This window comes from Sitophilus oryzae, unplaced genomic scaffold, assembly GCF_002938485.1.
Source record: "Sitophilus oryzae breed Bouriz unplaced genomic scaffold, Soryzae_2.0 scaffold_1396_pilon_pilon, whole genome shotgun sequence".
In the NCBI taxonomy this organism is placed as follows: domain Eukaryota; kingdom Metazoa; phylum Arthropoda; class Insecta; order Coleoptera; family Curculionidae; genus Sitophilus; species Sitophilus oryzae.
In genome coordinates, this window is record NW_022146055.1 from 2,712,889 (window position 1) to 2,740,515 (window position 27,627).

A 27,627-nucleotide genomic window follows, 5' to 3' on the forward strand; every position below is an offset into this window, starting at 1 on the left:
GTTTGCTGGTCGGTGGTCAGAGCAACCTCTGGGAAATCCTTTGGCAGCACCGCCATTTTCATTTGTCCAGCAATAGCGGCAAAGCTGGTGATACGTCCCTGCTTGCCTCTTATAACGCATTTATAATGTACTGAACAAAGAGAGAAGAGTAAAAAGGTTGCCAAACGGATGAAATAAAACGAGAAACCGTGTACATTGCTAAGAGACGTGGAAAGGAATATGGCAGCTTCGTCGCGGTTGACACTGTGTTACGCCGCATAAACATAAAATTAAAATCCAGTACTTAGAATTCTAGGGGAGGGCATATTATTCCTTCCTTAATCTTCTTATTCAAAGAAATAAACAGTATATACATAGTGACATTGTAGGATACACTACTAAAACATCATAATTAAAAATTAGTTTATTTGTTATTTCTTTTTTCATTATGTATATTAAAAACAATTATAAAACAGAAAATATAAATATATACATAACAATATTATGTATACCCAAAGTTTTTTCCCGTGAAAAAAACGATGGTATAACTAGAAGAGATGTTAGCAGTGGGGGGCTTGTTATGGTGATGATTGTAAGGCACATCAGTACAGCATTATTATTTGATTTGAATATTTGTCAGTAATGCAAACCTTTCGATGAAGCAGGCCTGGAAATAAGATAGATTATACAGGATGTTTCTTAAATACGCGCAAATATTTTAGCTGAAAAAATGCACCTATAAGTTTTCATTAAGAAAGTGTATTTTTAATATTTCCTGTATATTTTACAAAACTTTTCAGAACTGCCATTACATCTGAAATGTTCTTATATGACCTTGTATTAAGGCAACGTTGCCAAAAAGTGACAACATGGCTATATTTCTAATTTTATCTTTTCTCTTCACAATAATTGAAAAAAAAAGTTGGTTGGCTTGTATTTAATTTTTGTAAAATCTAATGAACATATGATTAATCTACAAAACTGATAGATTACACAAACACCTAAACAAAGAATGAAAGTGAAACAATTGCTAAAATAGGTACATAATATATTAATATCTAAAAGAAAAAAAAAATATTATGGCAGCCAATGGGTAATGATTTATTCGTAACAGTGGCAACGTAGGTACGGTAATCGCAAAACATTTTCCGATGCACGTCAACAATCATATCGAAATTGACACTAAAACCATCCAAATTGACAAACCAAACCAAACCTGACTAAATTAAATTTTGACAAAGATGTTTAAATTTGTTGTATAATTTAAGATACCGAGCAGCTTTTTGTTTTACTTTTTAGAGCAAATGTCTGTAATAGATATAATTTAGATTATAGATGCAAAAATTAGTTTAAACCGAATTTTATTATCGCCATGTCGGTCACATTGCGCCGCAATCAGCCTCGTTGTTTATTATTTGACAATTATTATCATAATGTTAGTCATTATTTTGTATAATATCGGGTTTTTGTTGAATCTTTGGGAGTAATGCTCTTTTTTTTGTCCATTTTCATAGTCTTTTTTTTTAATTGTACTTTTAAGCGCAAACAGTTCTTTTAAGAACAAAATTTTGGAGTTTTTGTATTGCATTTCTTGAAATTGTGTGTTGAAAATATGCCGAAGCATTTAAACAGTCAAAGCAAGCGCTTGTAGCTTTCCTGATAAACTATTTTGAACGAGAACGTGACAATAAAGGTCCTTTATTACCCTTGACTGCAGTCAGAGAAGTAAAGTTTGATTGGTAAGCAGATTATACCACTTTCAAAGTTATTTCTATTTATTTTCGATTTGCAGCGAGTAGCTCCTGCCTTAAATTTAAATATTTCTACAGTGAGTGTTACTGCTGTTAATAATAATTATTAAATTAAAAATAAAACGTAAAAATCTTTAAAAAACGATATAATATCCATCATAATCTGGCAGCGCTATCGCCATCGCTTGTCACTCAAAGTTGATCACGTGCATCGGAAATTGTTTTGCGATTACTTTAGTCGATAATTTGGGGGCTTTCAAAATGTTAAACACTGTCAAAGTTTAAACTTAAATATTTCAGTTATTTTCGACTTGTTTGAATTTTTTTCTACCAGCCTTCAAAATATTTGCACTTATTTATTAAGAACATAAATTACACAGTATAAAAATAAAGGCCGTTTTACAGTTCGCAATTTTACTTGCATGCAAGAAAAGTTTCGCCAAATTTTACCAAAACGCATAGGCAGTCTACAAGTTATAGATAATAATTATTTAATATCACAAACATCAGATGGATGATGTTAAACGAAAAGGAACCAAGCGCCAAATTACGAAAACTGAGTAAAAGGCATCATCCGACAGAGCAGTGTTCAATGTATATGGGGAAAAAGATCCACGCTACAATTAGGTGTTTCAGTGACATCTATTGAACAGGGTCCTAAGCACCACCACTGTGTAGGAGTTTTTTGAATTTTTCTAAAAGGATCCAAGCGACAATTCCTTTTATATGTATGTCCGTTTTCTGTTGATTCTCTTTAAATGTTTGTTTAGCCGCGTGCTTTTCACATTAATACTACAAAACTATTATAAAAAAGAAAGGCATTAGCCTAAAACAAGCGTAAACATAGGAATTAGTGAAAGATCTAAAAGTATTGTGTTGGCTGCTTGGGAAAATATAATTTTCGAAACGATGGATAAAGGAGACTTCTATTCTACAGAACAAACAGAGAAACAAATCTGCAATAGTTACTGTAAACCATGTTGTAGATTTTCTTTTTGGTTACAAGTAACCAAGAACTTGGTTCTTTTTTAAAACTGATAACAGTACTCCGGTATTTCTTAAAAAAGAATTATGCGCCAAATGTTTATTAAAATGTGTAAAGTTTGAAGCTATGTTTTGTCAAAAATTCAGATTTTCCAGATTTTACATTTTACCAAAATATTATCTAAATAAGCGCCTTTCTACATCAACGCCACTTACTCTCAATTGGTAAATTGGGAGTTGCCTACCAAAATGGATTATTTAAGTCAAATTTCTTGCAAATTTGGCACTAGCGAACCATATTTTATAGTTCTTGAATGGAAAAAGTAAATAAAATAAACACTTAAGGACTACAAACTAAGAAAATGCGATAATACAGCCAGGGAAGTAGTGGCAACAATGCTTTACTACACACGTGCGACGCGTACTACAAGATAATAAAAGAATGAATAGGCGACCTCGCATCTAATCGGTGTTGCCATATTGTAAAGAATTTATCTTTTTTAAATAGTATCCAACTTATAATTTAGTAGTATAAGGACTATTTAATACATGCATGGAATATTAAAACCTACTTTATTAAAATGAAGTATTAATATCTCAATATATGTATATAAGTTTATATAAGAAAAAAATATTGAAAATATTAAAGACGTGACAACATAGGCTGGATGAAGAAGGCTCGGTTGGCGGCGGTCGACTGTACCCAGAAGTAAACATGTGTACAAAAATGATTGTTTGATCGCGTTTGAATGTAAATCGTGTAGAATATGTTTTATTTTAAGTCTATGTAGATTACCAATTGCTTAACATAACCTCACATTTATATTTTTAGTTTCATTAATAAACGAATAAATTGACAAACGACGCGATAAAATAATATTCTAATAAAACCTGCAACTTAATTACGGCAAGTTGCTGCAACTTTTCTTGCATGCAAGTAAAATTGACAACTGTAAAAGGGCCTTAATAATTCTGTACCTGGTATTTTGACTACGAAGACCAGGGATTCGAGATTGAGGCCTGGGAATCCCAGTAGGTCTTGGCAAAGCACTTACAGGAATTGTAGGTACAGCAAACACCTTTTCCTTTGGGAAGTTCTGCAATAATTTATAAAAATACCTAAATTAAGTAGAATCATTATTTACTTTATCTGTCAAAAATATACTTCGTAATTTACGGTAATAGCCCTGAAGTTCATAAGATTTTACCAATTAAAAACATTTTTAACTTTTAATGTAAATATTCTTTTAAAATTAACTGCCCTAAAGAAAATACCAACAGGAATTCAATTATCAGGAATCCTGCCATTGCACAGACCACAGACTATATATTTACCTCGGTTTTTGCATTCGGTCTGGTGATCATTTGTACCACGTTTGGGGTAACCCCAACTGGTGGCGCTACGGGCAAGTTCGCACTGATCGGTCTCAAACTTGTGTAAGATCCTTTCAATTGAGAGCCCATCGTTTTTAAATTGCTGGCTGAAGGTGGACGAATCGAATTTCTACTGGATGGTTTCGATAACCTCGGTTGGGAACCCCCTAAGAACAATATCACAGATAAAGAAACAATACAAAAGTTTGTAAATATTTACTTTATTAAATTCTCTTAAAATTATGGAAACGTTATTATAATTATCATACAAGTTAGACCTTTTGAAGATAGCAAAATATTTACTGTTTATTGTTTTTTTTTAATTTTCACAAATTATACTTCCTAAAGGCGCATTCTCACGACTCGTCTACTTGGCAAGTATTTTTTATTGGTATACGGGGTATACACGGTGCGTCGGGCCTCTATACAGAATTTCTAAGTTATTTATTATAGGGAGCTACGCCGCACTGCCTTCCAGACCCTGTAGGCTAATAAAAATACTTACCAAGTACACGAGACGTGAGAATGCGGCTTAACACTTTTAGGATAATTATACAAACTTTTTTTCGTATACTCGCTATTTAAACCCGTGTGTTTGTATATACCGATTGTTTACGATATTCTCCGATGGTGGCAGCACCGGCGGAGAATATACCAAACCTATACGTTAAGATATTAGCTTACTTACCGAAATTTGATGATGCAGTTTTCAGATTGCTAATATTATTATAAGATCCCTTAAAATTAATTGGCAAAGCTTGCAATGGCCTCTGATTCGATATGTTTTCAGTTCTGTGAATTCTTCTCATTTTAGTATCTTTGTTACTATCAGTTTGCTTAATATAGGTATCTACATTTGAAACCTACAACGAAATAACATGTTTATAACAAAGTTTTTTTGTCAGTGTAAGCCATGAAAGCCAGAAGTTGGATATTAAGTTTTTTTGAATTCTTTTATCACAAAATTTAAAAGAACTACATAAGTACATACCCTAGAATATAATGTACTTTTTGTTTGTTTGTCAAGACTAACAATGGGGGAAAGAAAATTATTTTCCCATAATTTATCCACTCCCATGTTAACTTTGGGTGTCGACATTAGTCCTGGTAAAACTAAAATTATAAAATAAATAATATCAGAATTTATATTATTTTAAAAGTAGATAAGTAAAAACAAATCTTGGATTAACTCTATCATATTAAGAATTAACCATGCTAACCTCTACCTCTGTCGACTGTAAGGTCATCTATATCACCAATATTGAGCATTTTATTTGATCCCCTACTACTATTCGATAAACTACTTGTCCTGTCCAAACTTTCGGCAGATCCTAAGGATAACCTAAAAAATTAGAGTTAAAATAGAAGTTTCTATTTAAGAAATTTTAAATACTCAATATTTCTGACTTGGAGTGATATTAAAAGGACTTAGTATACAGGGTGTTGATAAAAATGAATGGTAGTTTGATATATAATAGTTGGTTTAAATATAATAATCGTGGTACAAAAGAACAAAAATGACGAAAAATGCTTTTATTTTTGCCTTAAAAGTTGAACGTAACTTAACGTAATGGAAATTTTTTATTTACTTTATGTATTAGTAATATGAAAACACACTATATGCATATTAAGCAAAATAAAAACACTAAATCACCACAATACACCAAAACACTTTTACTTTTAGAGTAAACGCCACGAATGTTTGGGAGTGATTCATGGGTCGCTACCAGGCCCTAGACACTCAATGGTAATTTCATGGAACTACAAATTTAGTTTCTTCCGCATCGCCAGACGGCGCAAAAGACGTTAAAGTACAGGTTTCTAATTTATATATGAAGTTGACATGACAACCTCTAGATTTACAACCATCTATGGTCTAGTTTTGGTGTAGTTGTCAAAATGTTGGTGATCCGTCAAATTATTTTTAAATCATTTTTAAATAATTATTAATTCAGATGTTCTTGATTTTCCGGAAAGTTCGGTGATTTGTGTTTATAGTTTGTGTTTTTATTAGTTTGTGCATTTTGTTATTTACAGTTGATCATCATTTTCTTGTTAGATACTAAACTTTTTTTATTAGCATTTTAGACATCTTAGATTTATAATACATTTATGAACGAAATAAAAGAAAAATGTTTAATCATAAATAAGTAAGTATTCAATATTATATTTTTAGTAACAGTTAATTAGTAGTCTATAACATTTTTACTATATTGTAATTTATTTGTAAATCAAAAAAATAGGCGCTATGTGCTGCTCTATTGTTGTTAATTTCATAATTTTATTTTTAGTTTTGAATATGTTACACTTCTAATGATCTAATAAAACAAAATATAGTAAACAAGTCCATATTTATTATTTTATATTTTACAAGAAGGAATTTTGCGCTTGAATAACGTTACCGTTTTAGTTAGCGTTAATAAATAACGGAATGCTAAAATTATGTTATGCGAAAACTCTCCATTAGTTTCTTCCGGATCACCAGGTGGCTCTAAATGACGGATTTATTTCTTTTATATCAGTCTCCAATCTATCTCTAGTACGTGAAATTAGTTTATGGTCGCTACCATGTGAACTAATCTGTTCAAGGTCACATAAAACTTAATTCCAGTGCCGTGGTGTTTCAAGTCATATAATAATCAATATATATAATCTGTTGTAATTTGTTGTTTTAACTGTCAAAGTCTTGTCAAAACATATATTTGGTTATAAATATAAACTGGAATGCCCCATTGGTCGTACTGCAAGCACACCAATGGACTGACGCACAAAAACGAATCAATCAAAGAAACGCGATATAGTATCGTCTTTGTCAATCACGCTAACATTTTACAATAAGTAGGAGGAGCGCAGGAAGATGATTAGATCGGGCCTTTAAAAACCTACGTCTGCGGTAAAAATTTACGTTTTTAATGTAAAAATGATAGCGCGCGTGTCGATTCTAACTTCATCAAGTGATGAATCACTCCCAAACATTCGCGGCGTTTGCTGTACACTGGACGCGCGTTTCGCTAACCATGCTAGCATCATCAGCAGATGATTATAAAACTGAGTCAGTTTGGTTTGGTTAGGTTAGGCTGAGTCAGTTTTATAATCATCTGCTGATGATGCTAACATGGTTAGCGAAACGCGCGTCCAATGTAAAAGTAAGTGTTTTGGTGTATTGTGGTGATTTAGTGTTTTTATTTTGCTGTGTAACACCAAAGGTTCCAACCCTCAACTGTAATATGCATATTTTTCATTTTTTTATAATGAGATAGTATACCTCTGTTATTATTTGCTGTCCTCCATTCGCGAACTTCGAGTTCCGGGCTTTACGCCCTGGGGCTACTCGAGAACGGTTCTGAAAGGAGCGGTGCGCGATAGCCTGGTGCCTCCATATGGCGCGGAACAGTTCTGGAGCTTTATTACTCAATTGAATGAAGTGAGAGTATCGCGTTCTTGAACAGTTCAGAGCTGCTCAACTGCGTGAAAGGAGGACAGCAATTGTTAACAAAATTTAAAATAAAAAAAAACTTACTCAATGTCTTAGAAAAAAATATTTTCATATCAGAAACTACTTCTTGCATGTTTTTTTCACAAAACTTACTAATTTGAAATTACATATAAAATAATATATCGGTGAGGGAAAAAGTTTTATGAAAAATCTAAAGGACCGATGTTATATTATAATGCCTATATAGAGTATTTTCTAATATTTCTAGCAAAAGAAGACGTCACACAAATAATATCCTGCGCGTACCCAATTGTGTCCAATTATGTGCGTTGTGTTATTTTACTTCTTATGTTTGATACACGTTGAAATATTTTGTATTTAATTTGTTAAAATATTGACTTTTATGGTTAACTAGTCGAGTGGTAAAAGATATTTCTAAGTTAATTTAGCGCTCTCTGATGGTAGTGGGGTGTACTTGCCAAAAGAGGCGTCAGAGGCTAGATTTTGATTATTTGTTACGAAAATTGAGATAAAACTAGACTGAAATAAAAAAATAAGGATATCATAAAATTATATGACATTCACAGTATTCAAAATATGCTAAAACATTTGATTTAACTCTTACCTCTCATTTTCTACAGGCCTCTCAAACTCCACCTCCTTGTCCCCAAATTCGTCATCTTCAAGATTCCTCTCCCCCTCCTGGCAATAACTCAACTTATTCAAGTCCATATTCGAGTACCGTCTCTTCAATTCCTCCACGCTATCAGTCCTTTTGATTATCTTAGTACTATTAGTATCACCTATAGTCCTAGTACTATCCAAATCCTCAGTATACTTATCTATGTCAGTCTCTATGCTCTTCGACACCTCTTTGTTGTCGTAGATGTTGAGCTGCTTGTCATAAGTGAGATTAAGGCTCAACCGATTTGGATTGTCCGCTTTGCGAAAGGTAGCGTTGCGTTTGGGGGTTTTTCTGTAGGTACCGTTTAGGATGGTACTGTTGGGGCTCGATTGGCTGTTAGATTCTGCTCTATGGCTCGTCGGGGTAAAGGTGCTGTCTTGGCTGTTGGTGTCAGACTTGTCTGAAATGTCAATAAATCACCAACGATTACCATGAGAAATATTCAACTTAAGAAGTACAGTACGTCTGTCCGTTCTATAGCTACGGGGTATCCGTGAGAGGGGAAACGATATTCTCTCGATGTTTTTCGTAAAAAATTAGACGACGCGTCTCATCAATAAAAATTCGACAAATTTTCAAGTGGCCAATAAAATGAGTGGGCGGAGCGATTTGCGGTGACGTACTCGTCAAGTCGACGAATAAAATATATTGTTGTTTATTTAAATGTTTTTTGTCCGCATTCCTTTCATAGACACAGATCCAGCAGACGTACTATATATGTCCTTTGAAAAAAAAAGAGAGTTAGGAGTTTAGGTATAACAACAAAATAATGACTGATCAGCGATCTATTATTTTTAAATCTGCTAGGGAGTAAATATACTCTGTTTTTTTTTTCTCAGGTAAGATTTCGACAGACAATGACAGAAGAAAAGCAGATGACGTCTCATACCAATCTATTTATTTTACTAAAAAAAGTTTCTAATATTTTTTAAGTTAACTATGGATGGGTTTAAATATAAATCCGTCATGCGTCGTCTCTTGTTGTTTTTAACCAGTTTTATTGGTTTATTTCAAAAATGACAGATCATATTTCAATTTTATTGGTTTGACGGAACGATGAACGACAAATGGACTCGCATTTAGATTTTTGAAGCTTGTTAAAGTCTTGCCAAATTATAGGTTATAATTTTGTGTCAACTTATGTCAAATATCTGCGTTTTGAAAGATGATGCATTTTGATTCGTGTTATTACGTGTGTTTTGTGTCTTTTGAAGTCAAGTGGAGGAAAAATCGAGGAGGAATCGAAGAGGAAAAATTAACTGTAGATCCAGAGCACAGTTTATAGTTAATACTCGTTGCCCAGGCAGAAAGTCTTATAGAGCAATAAAGTTACCATCAATAAAGTTTGTATACCATCTCGTCGTAGATAAGTGTTTCTCGTATATGGTACAAGGATCGTACTAAACATACTCGTATTACTCGTATTACTCGTATACTACTGTAGTAGCTATAAAATATCGACATCACACGATAGGTAAATAATGGATTTTAGTACTGCAGAAAAATAATGTCAAAAGGTACTGGTTTAAAAAAATTGAGATTAAAGTTAACTAATCAACCTTTAAGGTATAAAATTTGGTAGGTGTTATTATTAATAAAATAGTTTGTTTTATTTATTCCTGTGAAATATTACAAATTTGTATTTGTACATAAGTTATATTGATAAATATTATAATAAATGCGTGAAGTTTCTTGAAGCTTGAAAATGAGAAATAGTTCTTTTTTATATTTTTTTGGTATGTGATGTTTTGTTCTTGTTTGTTTTGTATTAACACATACGTTTTTTTTTAATAAAATAACTCGATTACATTTTTTCAGTTTTATACGGTTTTTTTTTCGCAATATTTTGAAGTAATCACTTATCAGTCAAATTTTAAATAATGTTACGGATTCCGTGGGTCCACTAATTTAAACTCACGATAAAATACTTAACGAATTTATTTTCTCACTTTATACACAATTACTAACTTATAACACACAACAAACTAACTATTTATAAGATTCCTTCACCAAATTGTCCGATTTTCAATTTCCACGCGGTATATTCAAATTTCAAAAACTGTCTCCGTTGTCGATGGCTCCGGCTTATATACTCTATTGACTGCTTCTCGAAATTTCCCCAATTCTCGGAAAGCGTACTTCTTCATACCAGACAATTCTATTGTCTGATTCCCTTACTCCTCGACTTGACTAAAAGATGGCGCCTGAAAAAGTCTTTTAATTTCTGGCGGATACGTTGCGGTTGTGCAGGCAACCAGTAATACATTTTTAATTTCTGGCGGATGCGCCATTTTCTTGACATTGCCCCCTTCTCAAATTTGATCGTCCCGATCAAGGTTTCCTGTCTGGTATCTCTTCAATCGATCCAGATGAACTACTTTCATCTTACTTCTAGGGCTGCGTTGAATCCGGTACACAACATCATTTATCCTCTTGATGACTGTATAAGGACCTTCCCATGCTGGAGTTAACTTTGGGGACCTTCCTTTCTTGCGCTGTGGGTTATACAACCATACCCTATCGTCCTGTTGAAATCCCGTAGAATTAGCTCTGAGGTCGTAACGAGCTTTCATCCGGTCACTGGCTAGCGTAATCTTACTTCTCACGGCCTTATGAATTCCCAATAATCTTTCCTTCCTAACGATTCTTTCGAACGACAGTCCAACGTTATCTTGTTCCATTTTTCCTCCAGATCGAGTACTTGGTCCTTGTCTAGCTGCGCAAATCTTACAACGTTGACACCATTTCTTAACATCTTCACAATAATCCACCCAGTAAAAGCGATCTCAGCTTGCTCAAGGTCTTGTTTACTCCAAGATGGGCTCCAGTTCTACCACCGTGAATTTCTTCCAATACCTGGGTAACTTTCTTCCTTGGTACCAGTAACTGAGTTGTTACTGTCCTGCCATCCGCACTTTCCCACGTGCGCTTTAACAATCCATTCTCAATCACCAGTGAATTCCACTGAGCCCAGAGAGCTTTGAAAACGAGCCCTCTGTCCGCAATATCCTGCCACGGTGGTCTCTCGCCGTTACCTTCCCTGAGCCGTAGTATTGCTCCGATGTCTGGATCTTCCATTTGATCTTTCCTCAATTGTAACGTCGTCCATTGTTCGTCAGCTCTCAGTTTAAAATTCTTTACTCTGATAGTGCTTTCGCGATGTTGCATTTTCTTGTCCAAGGTAGCTCGTCGTCGATCTAGGTCGTTGTCGATAATTTGTACCCGTCCTACACGGCACCCAGAGGTTTCCTCTATTTTCTCGAACACAGTCTTCTTGGTATCATCACAATTTTCGATGATCTTTCTTCCATATTTCCTGGTCTCTTCTCTTTAGATACAGAAAATTCCTCATTTCCGATTTTCAGGATGTTTCTATGGTGATCGAACGAAAAACCATGTTGACTGATCACATCCATACCCATGATAAAATCATCTTCAATGTCTGCCACTAAAACGCTATGCCGAAACTTCAAATTCCCTAACTCCAGTTCTATGAAAGCCTCTCCCCGTACAACGGCCATTTCCCCGTAACTGTACGTAAATACACTCTTCTTCTAAGAGGCATCATCTTCAATCCTTGCACTGAGTTAGTCCGCACCAACGATACCATAGCGCCTGTGTCCACAGTCATTCGAATTCTTCTACCATTGACCTTCCCGTTGATCACCAAACTGTCAGCGGTTTTTCCTAGACTCTAACGGAAAACATCCTAAGGGCTCTGTTTTCTTCAGCCAATACTCGCTCATTAGTGTTGATTTCCTGGTGCCTATGTTCTCTCGATGGTAAACGGAATCGCATTTGGACGCGGCAATCCCGTTTGATGTGGCCATTCCTGCCACATCTATAGCAACTTATGTCCTGGGATCTTCCGATGTGCCGATGTTCTCTTAATGATGAACGGAATGGCATTTGGATGCGACAATCCCGTTGGATATGGCCATTCCTGCCACATCTATAGCACCTAATATCTTGGAATCTTCTCTGGTTCTCTGTCTGGGTGTTGTTGACTCCCTTGTTTATTAGTAGCTCACATAGTTTGACGAATTTTCTACACATCTCCTCCAAACTTCTGTGGGTACTCTCGGGCTGTTCCTCTACCGTTACCGATCTTATCTTCGGTCTAGGGATGGCGCTAAAAGCAGCTTCGATTTCCAGCGCCCTGACCAGTGCTTCGCTGCTGGTGGAAAATCGGGATATTTGCAGCGCCCTCTGCAATTCATTGTCCCTCAGTCCGCTAATAAAGCACTGAGCAGCGAGTTCCTCCCTAAACCCTTCCGGTGCTTCTGGGTATGCTAGGTGTACCAGCCGACGTAAGTCTGCTTCAAATTCCTGCAGACTCTCTCCGGACCTCTGCAGGCGCGTCTTGATCTGGGCCTGGTAAAGTTGACGTCGATGTTGGTCGCCATATCTTCTGTCCAATGCAGCAACCAAAGCCTCATACTCCTGCTGTTGGGCTGCAGGAATAGTTTGTAGCAGTTCCAGGGCAGGGCCACGCAGCGCGATGACAAGTGCCGCTGCTTTCTCCTGGTCAGTCCATCCGTTGGCAGCGGCGGCTGCTTCAAACTGGCGGTGGTACATCGTCCAGGTGGTTTGTCCATCGTAGGTCGGGGCCTTGAGGTTCGCAGTTCCATGAACGCCAGGTGTCCTTACTTGTACCTTGGTTTTCTGTAGGTCCATCTCCAATCTTTCTATCTTCTGCTGAAGGCGTTCCTCAAGATCTTCTACGGCTTCTTGGAAGTGGTTCTGCTGTTCCTGACAACGTACTTCCAACATTGCTTGTTGCTCATTTTTCATATCCTCGAAGTTTTTGTGAAGTCGAATTTCCTGATTTTCTAAAATTTTCTGAAGCCGGTCCTGTTCTTCTTGCTTTTCTCTCTGACGTCGCTCCTCCAAACGAATTTCCAAATTATCCAACATTTTCTCAAGCCGGTCCTGTTCTTCTTGTTTATCTTGTTGTCGTTGAATTTTTAAGTCTTCGAAAATGTTCTCAAGCCGGTCCTGTTCTTGTTGACGTCGTAATTTTTCCTCTTCCTTTTCTCTACGTAGTCTTTCTTGTTCTTCAGCTTTCTCTCTTCTCATATTCTCCATAAAATCGCCCAATAGTTTGCTTACTTCCTCCATTTTCCTCGCTTGCTGTCTCGTACCAACCATAAAAATTCCCAAATTCGGTGTAAAAATCGTCCAATCCACTTAATTTCTTCTTAAAATCCTCTTGAATCGCACTTCCGACACCAATTGTTACGGATTCCGTGGGTCCACTAATTTAAACTCACGATAAAATACTTAACGAATTTATTTTCTCACTTTATACACACAATTACTAACTTATAACACACAACAAACTAACTATTTATAAGATTCCTTCACCAAATTGTCCGATTTTCAATTTCCACGCGGTATATTCAAATTTCAAAAAACTGTCTCCGTTGTCGATGGCTCCGGCTTATATACTCTATTGACTGCTTCTCGAAATTTCCCCAATTCTCGGAAAGCGTACTTCTTCATACCAGACAATTCTATTGTCTGATTCCCTTACTCCTCGACTTAACTAAAAGATGGCGCCTGAAAAAGTCTTTTAATTTCTGGCGGATACGTTGCGGTTGTGCAGGCAACCAGTAATACATTTTTAATTTCTGGCGGATGCGCCATTTTTCTTGACAATAATATATGAATTTCCTGCTACGCGTTCCAGTTGTACCAACTTATTTCTTTGTAAAATAAAATAAACTACTTTGGAATTAAAATGACAGACACATCTATCACTGTCAACGATCTTGTCGTTCGACAGACTATAAGTTAATATAATTATTTAATAACAAAAATACAGATACGCTACTGAAACAATTAAGTAAAATTTTCTGGTGTTCGGATCATCAACAGATTGAGCTGATTGATTAAAACTTCCTATAAAATGGACGTCGTCGTTTTTTTGACCGCTTACCTTTCAAATATTATGTGACTCCATGCTTAATTTTTTATTCAATGTAAAGTATTAGTACATTACTATAAGCTACCATCGATCGTGAATTACGCTGTATATTAAAATCATTTTTATTTGTGTTATAGACATATTTGTGTTCAAAGAGAAGAGTTTTGTGCGGTTTTCTTTATACCTAATTTATATTAAAAAATATAGATATTATTAAAATCCAATTCAATGTAATTTTTTAAAACCAATTATTATGAAATGGTACACAACGATTACGTGCAAGACATTAATAATCAACATACCCGGCGACCATGAATTTATTTATTTTTTCTATTTCTGTTATCTAACAACCAACCCCAGACTTTTCTATTAATATTTATAAACCTCTTTTTTTAGATTTATAAACATTAATTTATGATTATTTGAAAGGGCATATCGGGTGTTTCTCAAAAGTGGCTCACCCCTATAACTTTTTTATTTTTTTCATAATGAATTTAAATTTGGTATGTAATAATATGACATAAATTAGGATTTATTGACGTATTCAATTGTTTTCGGTCACTTCCTGTTTTACCGAAAATTACTACCACTTTTAATTTTTAAATGACACACTCGGTATTTTTTACTCTGACATTCAAACTTTTGACATTTTCAATTAAAAAAAAATAGCATTTTAAATTTCATTTTAGAGTGCCATCGCCATAAATGTAACGACAATTTGACTCGAAATACCAAGTGTGTGGTACCAAATTATTCGTAAACAAATGTTTTTTTTCCAAATGTGCTAATAAACCCTCGTTCCCGTTGAAAAAATTGAGTTATGATTAAAAATACGATTTGGGCATATTTTTACCGGCCAGTACAAGACACAAAAAACATCAGACAATCAAATCTATTTTTCCAAGGCTCCTTGATTAAAAAGTAGAGTTTTTAACATAACCATGGCACTTTAGATTGAAAATTAAAATACGATTTTTTAAAACGAGAATTGACATATAATATGTTATTCTATTTAGAGTGTCATTTTCTATTGAATAAAGTAAAAAATACCAAGGGTGCCATTTAAAAATCAAAAGTTGTAGTTATTTCCGGTAAAACAGGAAGCGACAACAAATATTAAATACGTCAGTAAATAATCAGTTGTGATGTATGTAATACACCAATATACCTAATGTCGTTTACTTATCTTAAAAAATAAAAAAGTTATAGGTGTGAGCCACATTTGTGAAACATCCGGTATAGAAAAGAAAATGTAGAAATATTAAAAATTACTTTAAAGTATCTCTAAATGGTCTCTGTATCTCTATGCTACACGAAAAACGAAAAATATTAGGTTTTTCTTTTTTATGGGCCAATGCTCCCAGCAAAAAACTAGTTACGCCACTGGATTCTACGTGAAAAACTCCCAGGAACACAATTTTTACCATTTCGACAAGTTATAGAATAACCGAGATACGAAGGAAGTCAAAAAGTGCAAAATTTTCAAATTCGCTCTGTATTTCAGGAACTAAGACGGCTAGAACAAATCTGTTTGTAGCATCTTTAGTTTCATAAAAAAATTGTGTGTGCACTATGTGTGCATATTTGAAGTGAAACTTCTTACTAACAGCTATTAAATTGAAGGATTTGAAGGATATACATATATATTTTTGTATGAAATCTTTTTATAAACTTCAAAAAAATTATAATATAAAACCGTATAATATTCTAGCTATTTTATAATTTTATGTTATTATTCGAATTCTCAGAATGTTAACAAAAGTTTCATCTTAAAATAAAATTTTATTCAATCATAATTGTTTATCTCCATCATTTACCGGAATAATAATATAGAAATTACAGGGCTCAATTACAAACAATTCATTATTTATAGTGATTTACAGTAATTTTGGTTTTGGGTTATTATATTACTTATATTATATTACTTGTTTAAATTAGAGTTAATATAAAACCGTAAACTATTCTAGTTTTATAATTTTATAATGTTTTTTTTTAATTCTCAGAAATGTTGTCAGAAAAGTTTAATCTTAAAATAAAATTTTAATCAATCACAATTGTTTATCTCCATCATTTACCGGATTAATAATACACAAGTTACAGCTCAATAACAAACAATTAATTATTTATAATGATTTACAGTAATTTTATTAAATTATATGAATATTCTCGTTGATTATTGGTTTGAAATAAATATGACATTATCCTCCAATGAAAATGCGAGTTACTAACTCTTAATTCTAATTCTGAGCTGGCAAATGAACTAGATACTTTACCTAGATCGTTATTCAAAAGCTACAAACCTATCGATGAAAATATGCACGAAATCAAGGTTGGTACAGTTTCAAGTTTATTATAGTGTTAGTCTCAGCCGCGTATGGCACAGATCGTTACCCAGTGTAGGCACAAGCTTATTTTTCATTGTGGTAGATTATCACCAGATAACGGGGTTGAATTGTTTTACAAAGGGGTAGATCTACTCCGAATGGGGTACCTGTTGCAACCACAGGGGAACTGTTTACATTTTATGCGAATGCCAACATCCTATTGTTATTGTTTGGTATGTTGCCCAGTATTTCTCCGCTTTTGTTTATTTTTAATTTTGTATACGTATACTTTGGGGAAATCTTAAGAAAATAATAATATAATTAGCTTACTACTTTTCAAAATTTCGACATTTATAATTTTATTTAGTACTTATTAAGATTCAGTCAAGATTACAAGAAAAATAAACTTGAAATATTTGTAAATTTCGTCATTTTTCATCAGCCGTTAGGATTAATTTTAAAATCTGACAACGCCGCTCTGTTGTTATAGTATTTTCTATAGTAGGGGAATTGGACGCGGTCAACAGTGTCAATACTGTCGATAAACAGCTGATTGGCATGATCAGCTGTTTGCCGTGTTTTATTTTTCCATATTTCTTAACTATTAATAAACTATTAATGTATAATTGTTTCATTTTATATAAAAGACCAAAATTAGCATTTAAAATGGGTCTACACTGGCAAAATGTGTGAGAATAAAAGAATTTAAACATCGTCATTTCAAAAGTAAGTACTGTTCTGTGGTAATACAACATCTCGTTTTATTTACCTAAAATATTTACCATATTTGTTAAAGTTTGTTTATTTGTTTTATAATATAATTTTGTGAATATAATATATTATGTATATTATAAGAAGTAATGTTTATATTTTGTTACAATATTGTCCGATTTAAAATCGTATATTTGTATTTAATTATGAATACATTATATATATATATATATATATATATATATATATATATATATATATATATATATATATATATATATATATATATATATATATATATATATATATATATAATATATATTATATTAATATTATTTTACTAAAATTACACTATAGTTGTATAAGATCTCACCATCGAAAAAAAACAGCGTTAGGGTTGGCTTTGAAAGCAAGATTTATGTAATTTTATAAAATGTAAATTTATGTGGTGAATGTCATTGATCGTCAATTTTATTTTGCTCACAATGTATACTCAATGTAGATATTTATATTCACCAACTTCATGTTTATATTTTGTTTTAGGAAGTGAAGATATTCATGGTGTGGAAGTCGTTACTTTAATTACATAGTGCATATGAAATTGGTCCTTTACATCATGTTTAAAATTGACGTAATGCTACTATGCAAAATAGTGAGAGATGTGAACCCTAGGCAGAGCTACAGAATTACTTTTGTTGAGAGACAAATTATGATAGTGATTAGAATCGCATATTCTAGACTTTTACTTAAAAAATGATTTGTTCGGAATGAACTTTTATAGTGTGGAGGAATACCTGCAAATTATAATATGAGGCCTACGTATATGATAATTTTATTATGATCTGTTGTGTTTGTTTTTTTATATTTTGTATTATATATTTGTGTTAGCTTTAAGAATTTATTGACTATTCCTATACAATTGTACATTGTTTTATGGAAATAAATAAATGATTGATTGATTGAATAAGTTAGGAAACCATACGATCGAGAAAAAAACGGCTTCAAAGGCGACTGGGGAATGAAAATATGATAATTTCAGTGAGGTCAAGCCCTAGAAGTCATTTTCTTGGCTCGTACTATTTTTTAAAGGCGCTCTAAGGTTGTAATTTATTTTTACATTAAGTAAATATGATTTTTAAATGGTGTAGTTTAAGATTGACCTCGCTAAATTATCAATCGTCATTCCTCAGCCGCCTTTGACGCCGTTTTTTTTAGACTATTTGCTATAACTATGTTATCTGTTATGCAAATACATATGTCAACAAGTAAAAAGCCAATGAGAAATTAGTTTCTGCTTGGATCCTTACAGTGGCATTTAACAAAATATATATTTTTTCAGGTTACAATATTTTATTTAATATGAACCTGTAAATGTAAGAATATTATACATATATTATATTTTTTACTCAGTCCCTAAATATATTATTAAAATACAACACTTGTGTTTTTTATTAATATCGTGTTATGATTAATACCTAATTAATGTAAAATTATATGGTATGTAAATATCCTTACACTGAGAATTCGTTTGGTCAAAATATTACTCTCTTACTAATATGAATTTGAAAACTACAGAACATTGTTTTTTTTTAGTTTTTGTGCTAATATTTCCACTTAAAATTACCGAATATATTTATGGTATAGGTAGGAAAAGATGAATTTTGTGCTTTTTAATTATACATTATATTAATTATATTATTATTGTAAATAATATCTACTGATATTTAATATAAAAAATAGTTATTCACATGCATCTATTTTTCTTTTGTAATTAATACTATCTAAATAACAAGACATCTTATATAATAGATCCATTAACATTTTAGTTTATCAATTATCAATCACTATACGATATACAATACGTATAATATCTTTTAATTATATCTAACTTTTAATTATTGAATATTTAATAAACAAATTTTTTATAGTGTTTGTTAAATATTTTATAGCATATACTATTATGTATTTATAATAATTTATTAGTTTTATTGCATGAACATATTTTTAAAATTTATTATTAAAAAATATTTTATCTTTGCCTCTAACCACCTACTTCTATATCTCTGGCTTTTACTTTACTATCATCAATGAATCTCAAGGTTAAATTCTGTTTTGATGCTCTTCCGCTGTAAACTCCCCTACCACTTTCCTCTTTACCCCGCTGTCCATAAACTATGGTAGTGGGGGCACTCACCGATAAAACGATGTAGGCACCTCGATTTTGTGAATTTATGAATGACTTGCTCTATCTATTTTTATTCTTAATCTAAGGTTGCAACACTGCCTCTATCACTTCACTCGTCACAGCCGTGTGTTATAAACATAAATGAGAACATGAAAATGGGACATACAAAACTGGGACAATCTGTACATTTTGTATTCTTTGTAGTACTCACCAATTGATTTATCCTTTTGAAACGTTACATCCATAACCCCGCTTTCCCTCTCCCCGCCACCTTCCTTTATGTCGTTCCTTGTTCCATTACTCCTAAAACTCCCATTGTACGACACCTTCCTCAGAAAGCTCTCCGGAGTATCCGAGTTCAAGCTACAGCAACTCTCGCTGATACTCTGGAACATTGGCGCTTCCATATCTTGCAATAAAGCACTTTCTGTAAAATCTTTGTCGCGGATTTCTCTTAAAACTGGATCGTTTTTGATAAAACTGCTCTCCATGAGGTTAGCGAAGGTCGAAGAGCACAAAGAGTTCACCAAACTTGGTGGAGACATATTCTGAAACGAATCTATAGAGTTAATCATGGATTCGAAGTGATTTATGCTAGCGGGCTGGGATAAATCAAAATGCAATGGTTCCTTAGGCACACCATTCAAATATTCCTCTTCAGAACTTTTGGAATTCTGATTTTCCAGAATAGTTTCGGTGCCTCCAGGTTGAAATTGCTCCAAATCCATGATGCTGGGTCGTAGGAGTTTCTTTTTGGGTCTTGTGAATGTTCTGGTGTCGACAACTTTGCTAGATTTTAATTTGATATTTTCTGAATTTTCTTGGTTGAATGGCATGGTGAAGGGAGTTTTTTGAAGCCAATTGTTGTAGTCGGTTGCTGAAGACCGTTTGGGTTCGTATAACCTAGGAAAAAATAGTACTAAGATTAAAGAAATGAGGAAACATAGAGATAATACATATTTTAATTATACATTATAAACTATTTTCTAGTTTTAATGTATATATAGAAGATATAGTTTAAAACAAGTAAACCATTCAATCAAGAAACATTAACGAGACATCGTTAAGACGTGGTTAATAACCAGTGTATGGGGGCCTTTAAACACGTCATTAGCGTAGTTTCATGACTTCATAAAATCAGAAAAGGAGTGTTAAATAAATATCCCTATTTACGCCAAAGGTATTAAAGAATTGCATAAATACACAAAAAATTGTGTGTGCACTATGTGCGCATATTTGAAGTGTTGAAAACATGTTTGAAAACATGTAGTTTGAAATGTTGAAAAAGCAATAAATAAAAAATTAATAAATAATTTGATTTATTTTCACAAAATTTGTACGAAAATGACCGTCTGCCCGTCTAAGGACTTCATTCGGGAACCTCTATCGACGTGCCGAGTTTGGTTCCAATCGACCAATAAATTAAGGAATATCCTCATGATTTCGTCCTTTTAGAGGCATCGGCATCGGTTCGAAATATCGAGGGCGTCGTCCTGTAGCCCGTCCCTAATTATGCCGAAATCGACCTACATTTTTCTTCAATATCAAATTCTTAGTCCCACCCTGATAAAGATATTGTTACGTTTTTCGTCGGTTCCGTGTGGATAGAAAGTCACAATTTATTTAAACACAATTTATTTAACACTAATTAACAAAAACAATAACGATAAAAGACAAAAAATTATTTACAAACAATTTACAACTATTTATCTAGAAAGAATTTATTTTCAACTTAGCGCGTCAACTGTACTCGTCTTATTTATATCTACCCTCTTTAGGCTCCAGCCGCCGGCTTTTATACCCACAGCTAAAGATTTCTCGAATAGTCCATAGATCGTTAGGTGCATAGAGAACGTTTCGATTGCTCTCGTATGTACTAATCCATTCCAGTGGAACTCGATTCTTCTCGAAACTTCGAATGAATTATTACGGTGTCTATTCTTTAATGCGATGTTAAGGTCATCTGAGGGTGCATCCACACTATCCTAAAAACGGCGTATCGGCGTAATGACCTTGAATAGATTTCCAGTAATTCCATTGGCTGAAACATTCATCTGTCAGATATTTTATCTGTCAAATTCATCTGTCAAAAATTTCAGCCAATAGAATTACTGGAAATCGGTTCAAGGTCGTTACGACGATACGCCGTTTTTAGGATAGTGTGGATGCACCCTGAGGGCGGGACATATAGTTAGGTTAGGTCGGGTCCACACGGGTCCGCAACAATATGTAAACGAAACGTCGCGTGTCGTATCCAACTTTGCAGGGTGGGACCGTATCACATCTCACATAGCCTACCTACCAAATTTGGTTGCGATCGGACGACGTCAACTTTCTGACGTTCCTTACGTCAAAACTAACTGTCACAGTGACGCGTGTCGTACACGGTCAAGTTGGCCTTGGTCCAATCTATCGATATACCAAATTTCATTCAAATCAGACGATTTTTTCTCAGCCAAAGGCTGTCCTTACTACTTTTCCTCTCGCCTATTGTGTCGCGTGTCGTGTCACGGCCTTGAATTTTACTCCCAGCGCGCGCAAAGAAGTTCCACTTCAAAAATAAACAGAACGGTCTCAAATTTATGTTAGATCATATTATCTATGTGATCCAAACACAATATACCGTCCGTCGCTGCTGTCCAAAATACAAACTTCTGAAAGGTTGTGTTTTAATTTTTGCTATAAATTCAACTCATGCACTTTAAACATTGTAGCGCGTATAATTTTCATTTGCAGTCTTAAAATAAGATTAAAATTTCATAACAAGGTCAAAAATGATTCTTTTGAAAATACAGGGAGTTAGTTTTTTCAAAAAGGGATCATTATTTTTGAGAGCACCCATATTTCCATTATATAGCATTATAATAATATCATAGATTGTAGACTCGTGCTAACCAGTGCTGGACTTGTGGGGGTTTGCTCCAATAAAATTAAAAAAAAAAAAATTAAAAAAATGAGTTAGTTAACTACTATACTAGTGAATTTTGTCACTATTCTCTAAATACGCATATTATAACAATTTGTTGTTCAAACATTCGAAAAGACCTCTTTATTAGATGGAACTTAATATTAATTTAATAAAATATTACTCAAATTAGAAATTAATGAAAAAGTTTATTATATCTCATTTTCTCAGAAAACTTCAAATATCGATTGGACACACGAAGTCTTAATTTTTCCCTCCATACTTCTACGACCTAATTATTTTTTAATAAAAAAAAGTTGGATTTGCCCTACAAAACTCAAATTTCTAGTGAATAGTCCAATAGTCCAGTCTATGAGTTTTAGGACGATTGTGTACCTTTTGGGGAGTAGTTTGGCCGAAAAAATGGCCCCAAATGGCCGAAAAAACAGTTTTTCGCAAATATCTGCCAAAATATGCAATTTACTAAATTTTTCTTGGAACGCAAAAGCTTAGGTCATTATCTACAAAACAGGTCCTGGCGGTCCGGTTTCGTAAAGTCCCGGGAAAACGTTTAAAAACGACTCTAAAGGGCCAAAGAACGTGATTCCGCCAATATTGACCGAAATATGGCATGTAGATGATTTTCATGTAATGGTTGATCAGTGGAAGATTGGGTCGTTAGTAAAACTGGTTTTCGTAAAGTTGTTCGTAAAAAGAAACCAATTCGACTATTCGTAATTATGCAATTTTTTTTGTTTACGACACTTTCCAGAAATCCCCACGAATAGTTGTTTTTTATTAAAATGTGATTAAAAAATACTTCAAACTTTGTGAGCTGCACAGAGACTCTAAGAACAACAGTTAAAAAAATATTGACAAATAAGTTATAATTAGTGAAAATATGAATAAATTTGTAAAAATTTGAAAGTTTTTGGACTAAACAATGTTTACCCGGTTTCTTTATTTCTAAGATTTTTTTACAAGTTCCAAAATGTGATAGCTGTTGATTCTACCTACGAACATTGAATCATCAAAAAATATTAAATTTTAGCCGAGTTATTAAACAATTTGTCCTATCAATCAATTATACGCTTATGACATCTATCTTCGGAGCGTTAAGACTTGAAGAGAAAATTGAGGGACCTTCGAGGCCGGAATATCTCGAAAGCTACTAATTCTACGTGAAAAATTATGATTATTTTTGTAGGTAATTATCTAAACATCATTTTTTATATCAGGAAAAAATTTGTAAATTGCATTATTAGGCAGATATTTGCGAAAAACTGATTTTGCGGCCATTTGGGGCCATCTAGTGAATAGTCCAATAGTCCAGTCTATGACTTTTTTGGAGGATTGTGTACCTTCTGGGGAGTAGTTTTGGCCGAAAAAATGGCCCCAAATGGCCGAGAACCAGTTTTTCGCAAATATCTGCCAACATATACAATTTACAAATTTTTTCTTGAAACAAAAAATCTTATTATCCATTATCTACAAAACAGGTCCTGACACTTTTTCTCGTATAGTCCCGGGAAAACGTTCAAAAACGGCTCTAAAGGGTCAAAGAACGTGTTTCTGCCAATATTGACCGAAATATGGCATGTAGATGATTTTCATGTAATGGTTGATCAGCGGAAGATTGGGTCCTTAGTAAAACTGGTTTTCGTTAAGTTGTTCGTAAAAAGAAACCAATTCGACTATTCGTAATTATGCAATTTTCTTTTGTTTACGACACTTTCCAGAAATCCCACAAAAAGCGGAAAAAGTCACTCAAGAATAGTTGTTTTTTATTAAAATGTGATTAAACAAATACTTCAAACTTTGTCAGCTGCACAGAGACTCTAAGAACAACAGTTAAAAAATATTGATAAATAAGTTATAATTAGTGAAAATATTGTTACGGATTCCGTGGGTCCACTAATTTAAACTCACGATAAAATACTTAACGAATTTATTTTTTCTCACTCTGTACACACAACTTATACTATTTACAACACAATTTATGCAACTACTATTACTCTAACAGTACTGGCACCTTCGCCAATTAATTCACAATTTAAAGCGAGGTATTATCAAACTGCCAACTGCCAAAGCGCGGGCCTTTATTATACCCCCTGGCGAGTGTTTCTGGAACGTTCTAAAGAATTCTGTAATTTTCTTTTACTTTCTGGCGAATTCGCCAGGTTCAATGCACGTTGCGGTTATGTAGCAGTAATGCAGTTATGCAACCAGTAATACAATTTAGCGCTACATACACCTTGACAATATGAATAAATTTGTAAAAATCTGAAAATTATTGGGCCAAAGAATGGTTTGCCCGTTTTTTTTTATTTCCAAGATTTTTTTACAAGTTCTAAAATTTGATAGCTGTTGATTATCTTCGGAGCGTTAAGACTTTGATAGAAAATTGAGGGATCTTCGAGGCGGAATATCTCGAAAGCTACTAATTCTACGTGAAAAATTATGACTATTTTTTTATGTGATTACCTAAGCTTCATTTTTTATATCAAGAAATTTTTTGTAAATTGCATATTTAGGCAGATATTTGCGAAAAACTGATTTTTCGGCCATTTGGGGCCATTTTTTCGCCCAAAGCCGACCGAGCACCGTGTTACGATTTTTCCCCAAAAATTACTCCTCAAAAGGTCCACGATCCGTCTGAATAATCATCAACGAATTAAGCCGTGGTTTCAACCTTCATTTACTGGACTATAAAATTGAGGCAGATAAGACAAAATCTCAATAAATATTTTTGCAAGTTTGGAAAAATGTAAAATTTAAATTTGGATAGAGCCCTATAGAGCCTAAATTGTCCTAAATAGGTTATTTTATAAATATTTAAAAAAAGAAACCACAATGCATAATATGTATGACATCAAAGAAAATGTCCTCAAGAAAAAAAAATTAACAACCCTCTATACCTATTTTTTTATTAGGTCGGAAATTTTTCTGATCATCCTTGTATAAATAAGCACATAAAAATCTAACATCTGTGATTGTGAAATAAAGTCTTTGATTGAAACTAATATGGTGATTTGAAAGTTAGCAGGTTTATATTTGAAACGGCTTTGTATAATATTCCATGTCTCATGTTACTTTGTTTTTGTTGAACTAAATAAAGTAACATTCTTTATCTATTACCTACTAGAAATAAATGCATCATTTTATCAAAAATAACATATACTTCATATCTATACTTAAATTTAAAAAAATACTAACAGGAAAATTTTATTTTTCATATATCCATATGATTTCATGCAACACATTGTAATAATCTTAATTATTTTAGTGATAAGCATTATAATGATGTTTATAATACTTATAAATTTATAAAACTACCTATATTTAATTTGCGTTAAAAAAAAGAAAATTCCTTTTATCTATTTTTGGAGATAAAATCATAGATGGTATAATGATCTCAAATATTTGCTGCTGACCTTAAAGTTTGTCCCTCATTAAACACGATAGATAATAATATAGGTATGGTTCATTTAATCAAATAATGATTATAAAGAAATGATGACCTAATAGATATTTAAAAGATTTATAATTAAATAATACAAATAATATCTGATGTCCTATTTAACATAATAAATCTTGTACTTTTAAACCCACAATAAATGAATTCTTAAAAATAAACATGTATTTTGTGAAAATCATTGTTCTCCTTTCTTACAATGTTTTCTACTTCATTAAATTACATACTTATTATTGGCATAACTAGGTATCTAACTGTCTCAACTAAATCACTATCTCACTATTCATTTAACACACCTACAGATTTTTTTCTCTTAAAAGTAGAACACAATTAGAATTTCTAACATAATTTGCATCTATAACGCCTTTAGGTATAAAATATATGTTTTGATTAAACTAAGAAACCATTTTACATAATATGTATACACTAAGTATATCATGTAATACAATAAATCGTTTTATTGTATTAAACAGTTAGAAAATAAACAAAAAGATTTAAGTTTGTTGAACTACTGCATAGACTGTAGTGGTGCTTTAAAAATAGAAATTTCTAAAATTGTACTTACATTAATGCAAGTACCCTAAATAACTCACATTGTATCTTATCAATGAACGATTCTGTTAAAATGTTTTACTTACCATGTCTCATCATTATTAAAATCAAGTCCACTAAGGTCCAAGATATCCGGAGAATTTGGAAAACTAAATGAATTTTCTGTTTTACTTCCATCTAGTGAATTTTCAATATCAATCCTTTTTGGTGCAAATGCACTTTCAGTTGATATATCCATTCTTGGTGCAAAAGAAAATGCAGTTCCCGTTGCTTTTAGATCATTTGTTAAAATAAATTTAGAATTCTCTAATGTACAAATATCGTCTAACAATAAACACGTTTCCACTAACGTAATTATATCACAAAAACACCATGGATAGGTATAAAATGAAAGTAAACCAATTAATTATAAACCAAATAGGAAAATCACAATAATAATTTTAAAATTCAGGAACTTTTCTACAGGCAACAAGAACTGACAAGAACATAAATAATAAATGTCAAATGGTGTTATTTGACAGTTATTTGCTTCTGCTGCTCTCTGTGAGGAAATATTTCACCTATTTAAGGTAGCGATGGTTAAAGTTATCGATATAAAATATATCGATATATTGATCTGATGTATTCACATTGTATTCAATCACCAATCAATATGCATCAATTGTTAACAGCATTCGGTAATGGTGTCAAAGATGGTGTGGCATTGGTGTGGATCCGGTGGCTGACCTTGAAACGAGTTTTTGCTGCATATAGTTACAGACGCTACGCATGCGCACATCTTTGATGTTGCCAAATTGCGAGTTATTTTGGAATTATTTTCAGTAGAAAACAAATATGTGCTTTTCAGTGTTTTTCTGTTAATATATACCGTATGATCGAAAAAACGGCGTCCAGTTGGCTGGGAAATGACGCTTGAGGACATTTCCCATATAAAATGACAGCGATCTTCATTTCATAGTCATCGCTGACGCTATTTTTTTTCAATCATAGTACCCGGTATATTATTATTTTAATATTTCGCACAACACGTGAACGCTTATTATGTATTGTCATAGTCAATAAAATTATATAGAAATAAAACTCTAGATTCCTATCTAGATTATTATGCTACGTTTAAAAAGTGCTTTATTAAAAATTCGGGAAATTAAAAGGGATGTGTCCAAATTTTTTCTTTTTTTTTTAATTTTTAAATGCTGTAGCCAGGGTTTGGAAGCAGTTAATTAAGACGTAATTTACCTGATTAACTACGTGTAGTTTTTCTTCAAAAACTACGTCTTTTCCCGTTCATTAACTACATGAAAACTACGTTAATAAACTATGTATTGATATTATGAATA

The 27,627-nt window shown here is 33.0% G+C and overlaps 1 protein-coding gene across 2 annotated transcripts; it reads right to left on the bottom strand.

Moving 5' to 3' along the window:
* Nucleotides 1–391: 391 nt before the first annotated feature.
* On the bottom strand, nucleotides 392–26,793 carry LOC115875869. 2 transcript variants are annotated; one of them, XM_030891410.1, is made up of 9 exons: nucleotides 26,377–26,793; nucleotides 19,570–20,261; nucleotides 8,150–8,609; nucleotides 5,315–5,430; nucleotides 5,080–5,201; nucleotides 4,777–4,951; nucleotides 4,050–4,255; nucleotides 3,693–3,811; nucleotides 392–646 (listed from the first exon to the last, which is right to left on the bottom strand). In XM_030891410.1, exons 1-9 carry the CDS (start codon nucleotides 26,526–26,528, stop codon nucleotides 616–618), a joined length of 2,073 nt encoding a protein of 690 aa, XP_030747270.1. In that variant the 5' UTR covers nucleotides 26,529–26,793; the 3' UTR covers nucleotides 392–615. The 2 variants fall into 2 exon arrangements, with proteins under 2 accessions (XP_030747270.1, XP_030747269.1); XM_030891409.1 differs by having other exon boundaries at nucleotides 5,309–5,430.
* Between the last annotated feature and the right edge of the window lie 834 nt (nucleotides 26,794–27,627).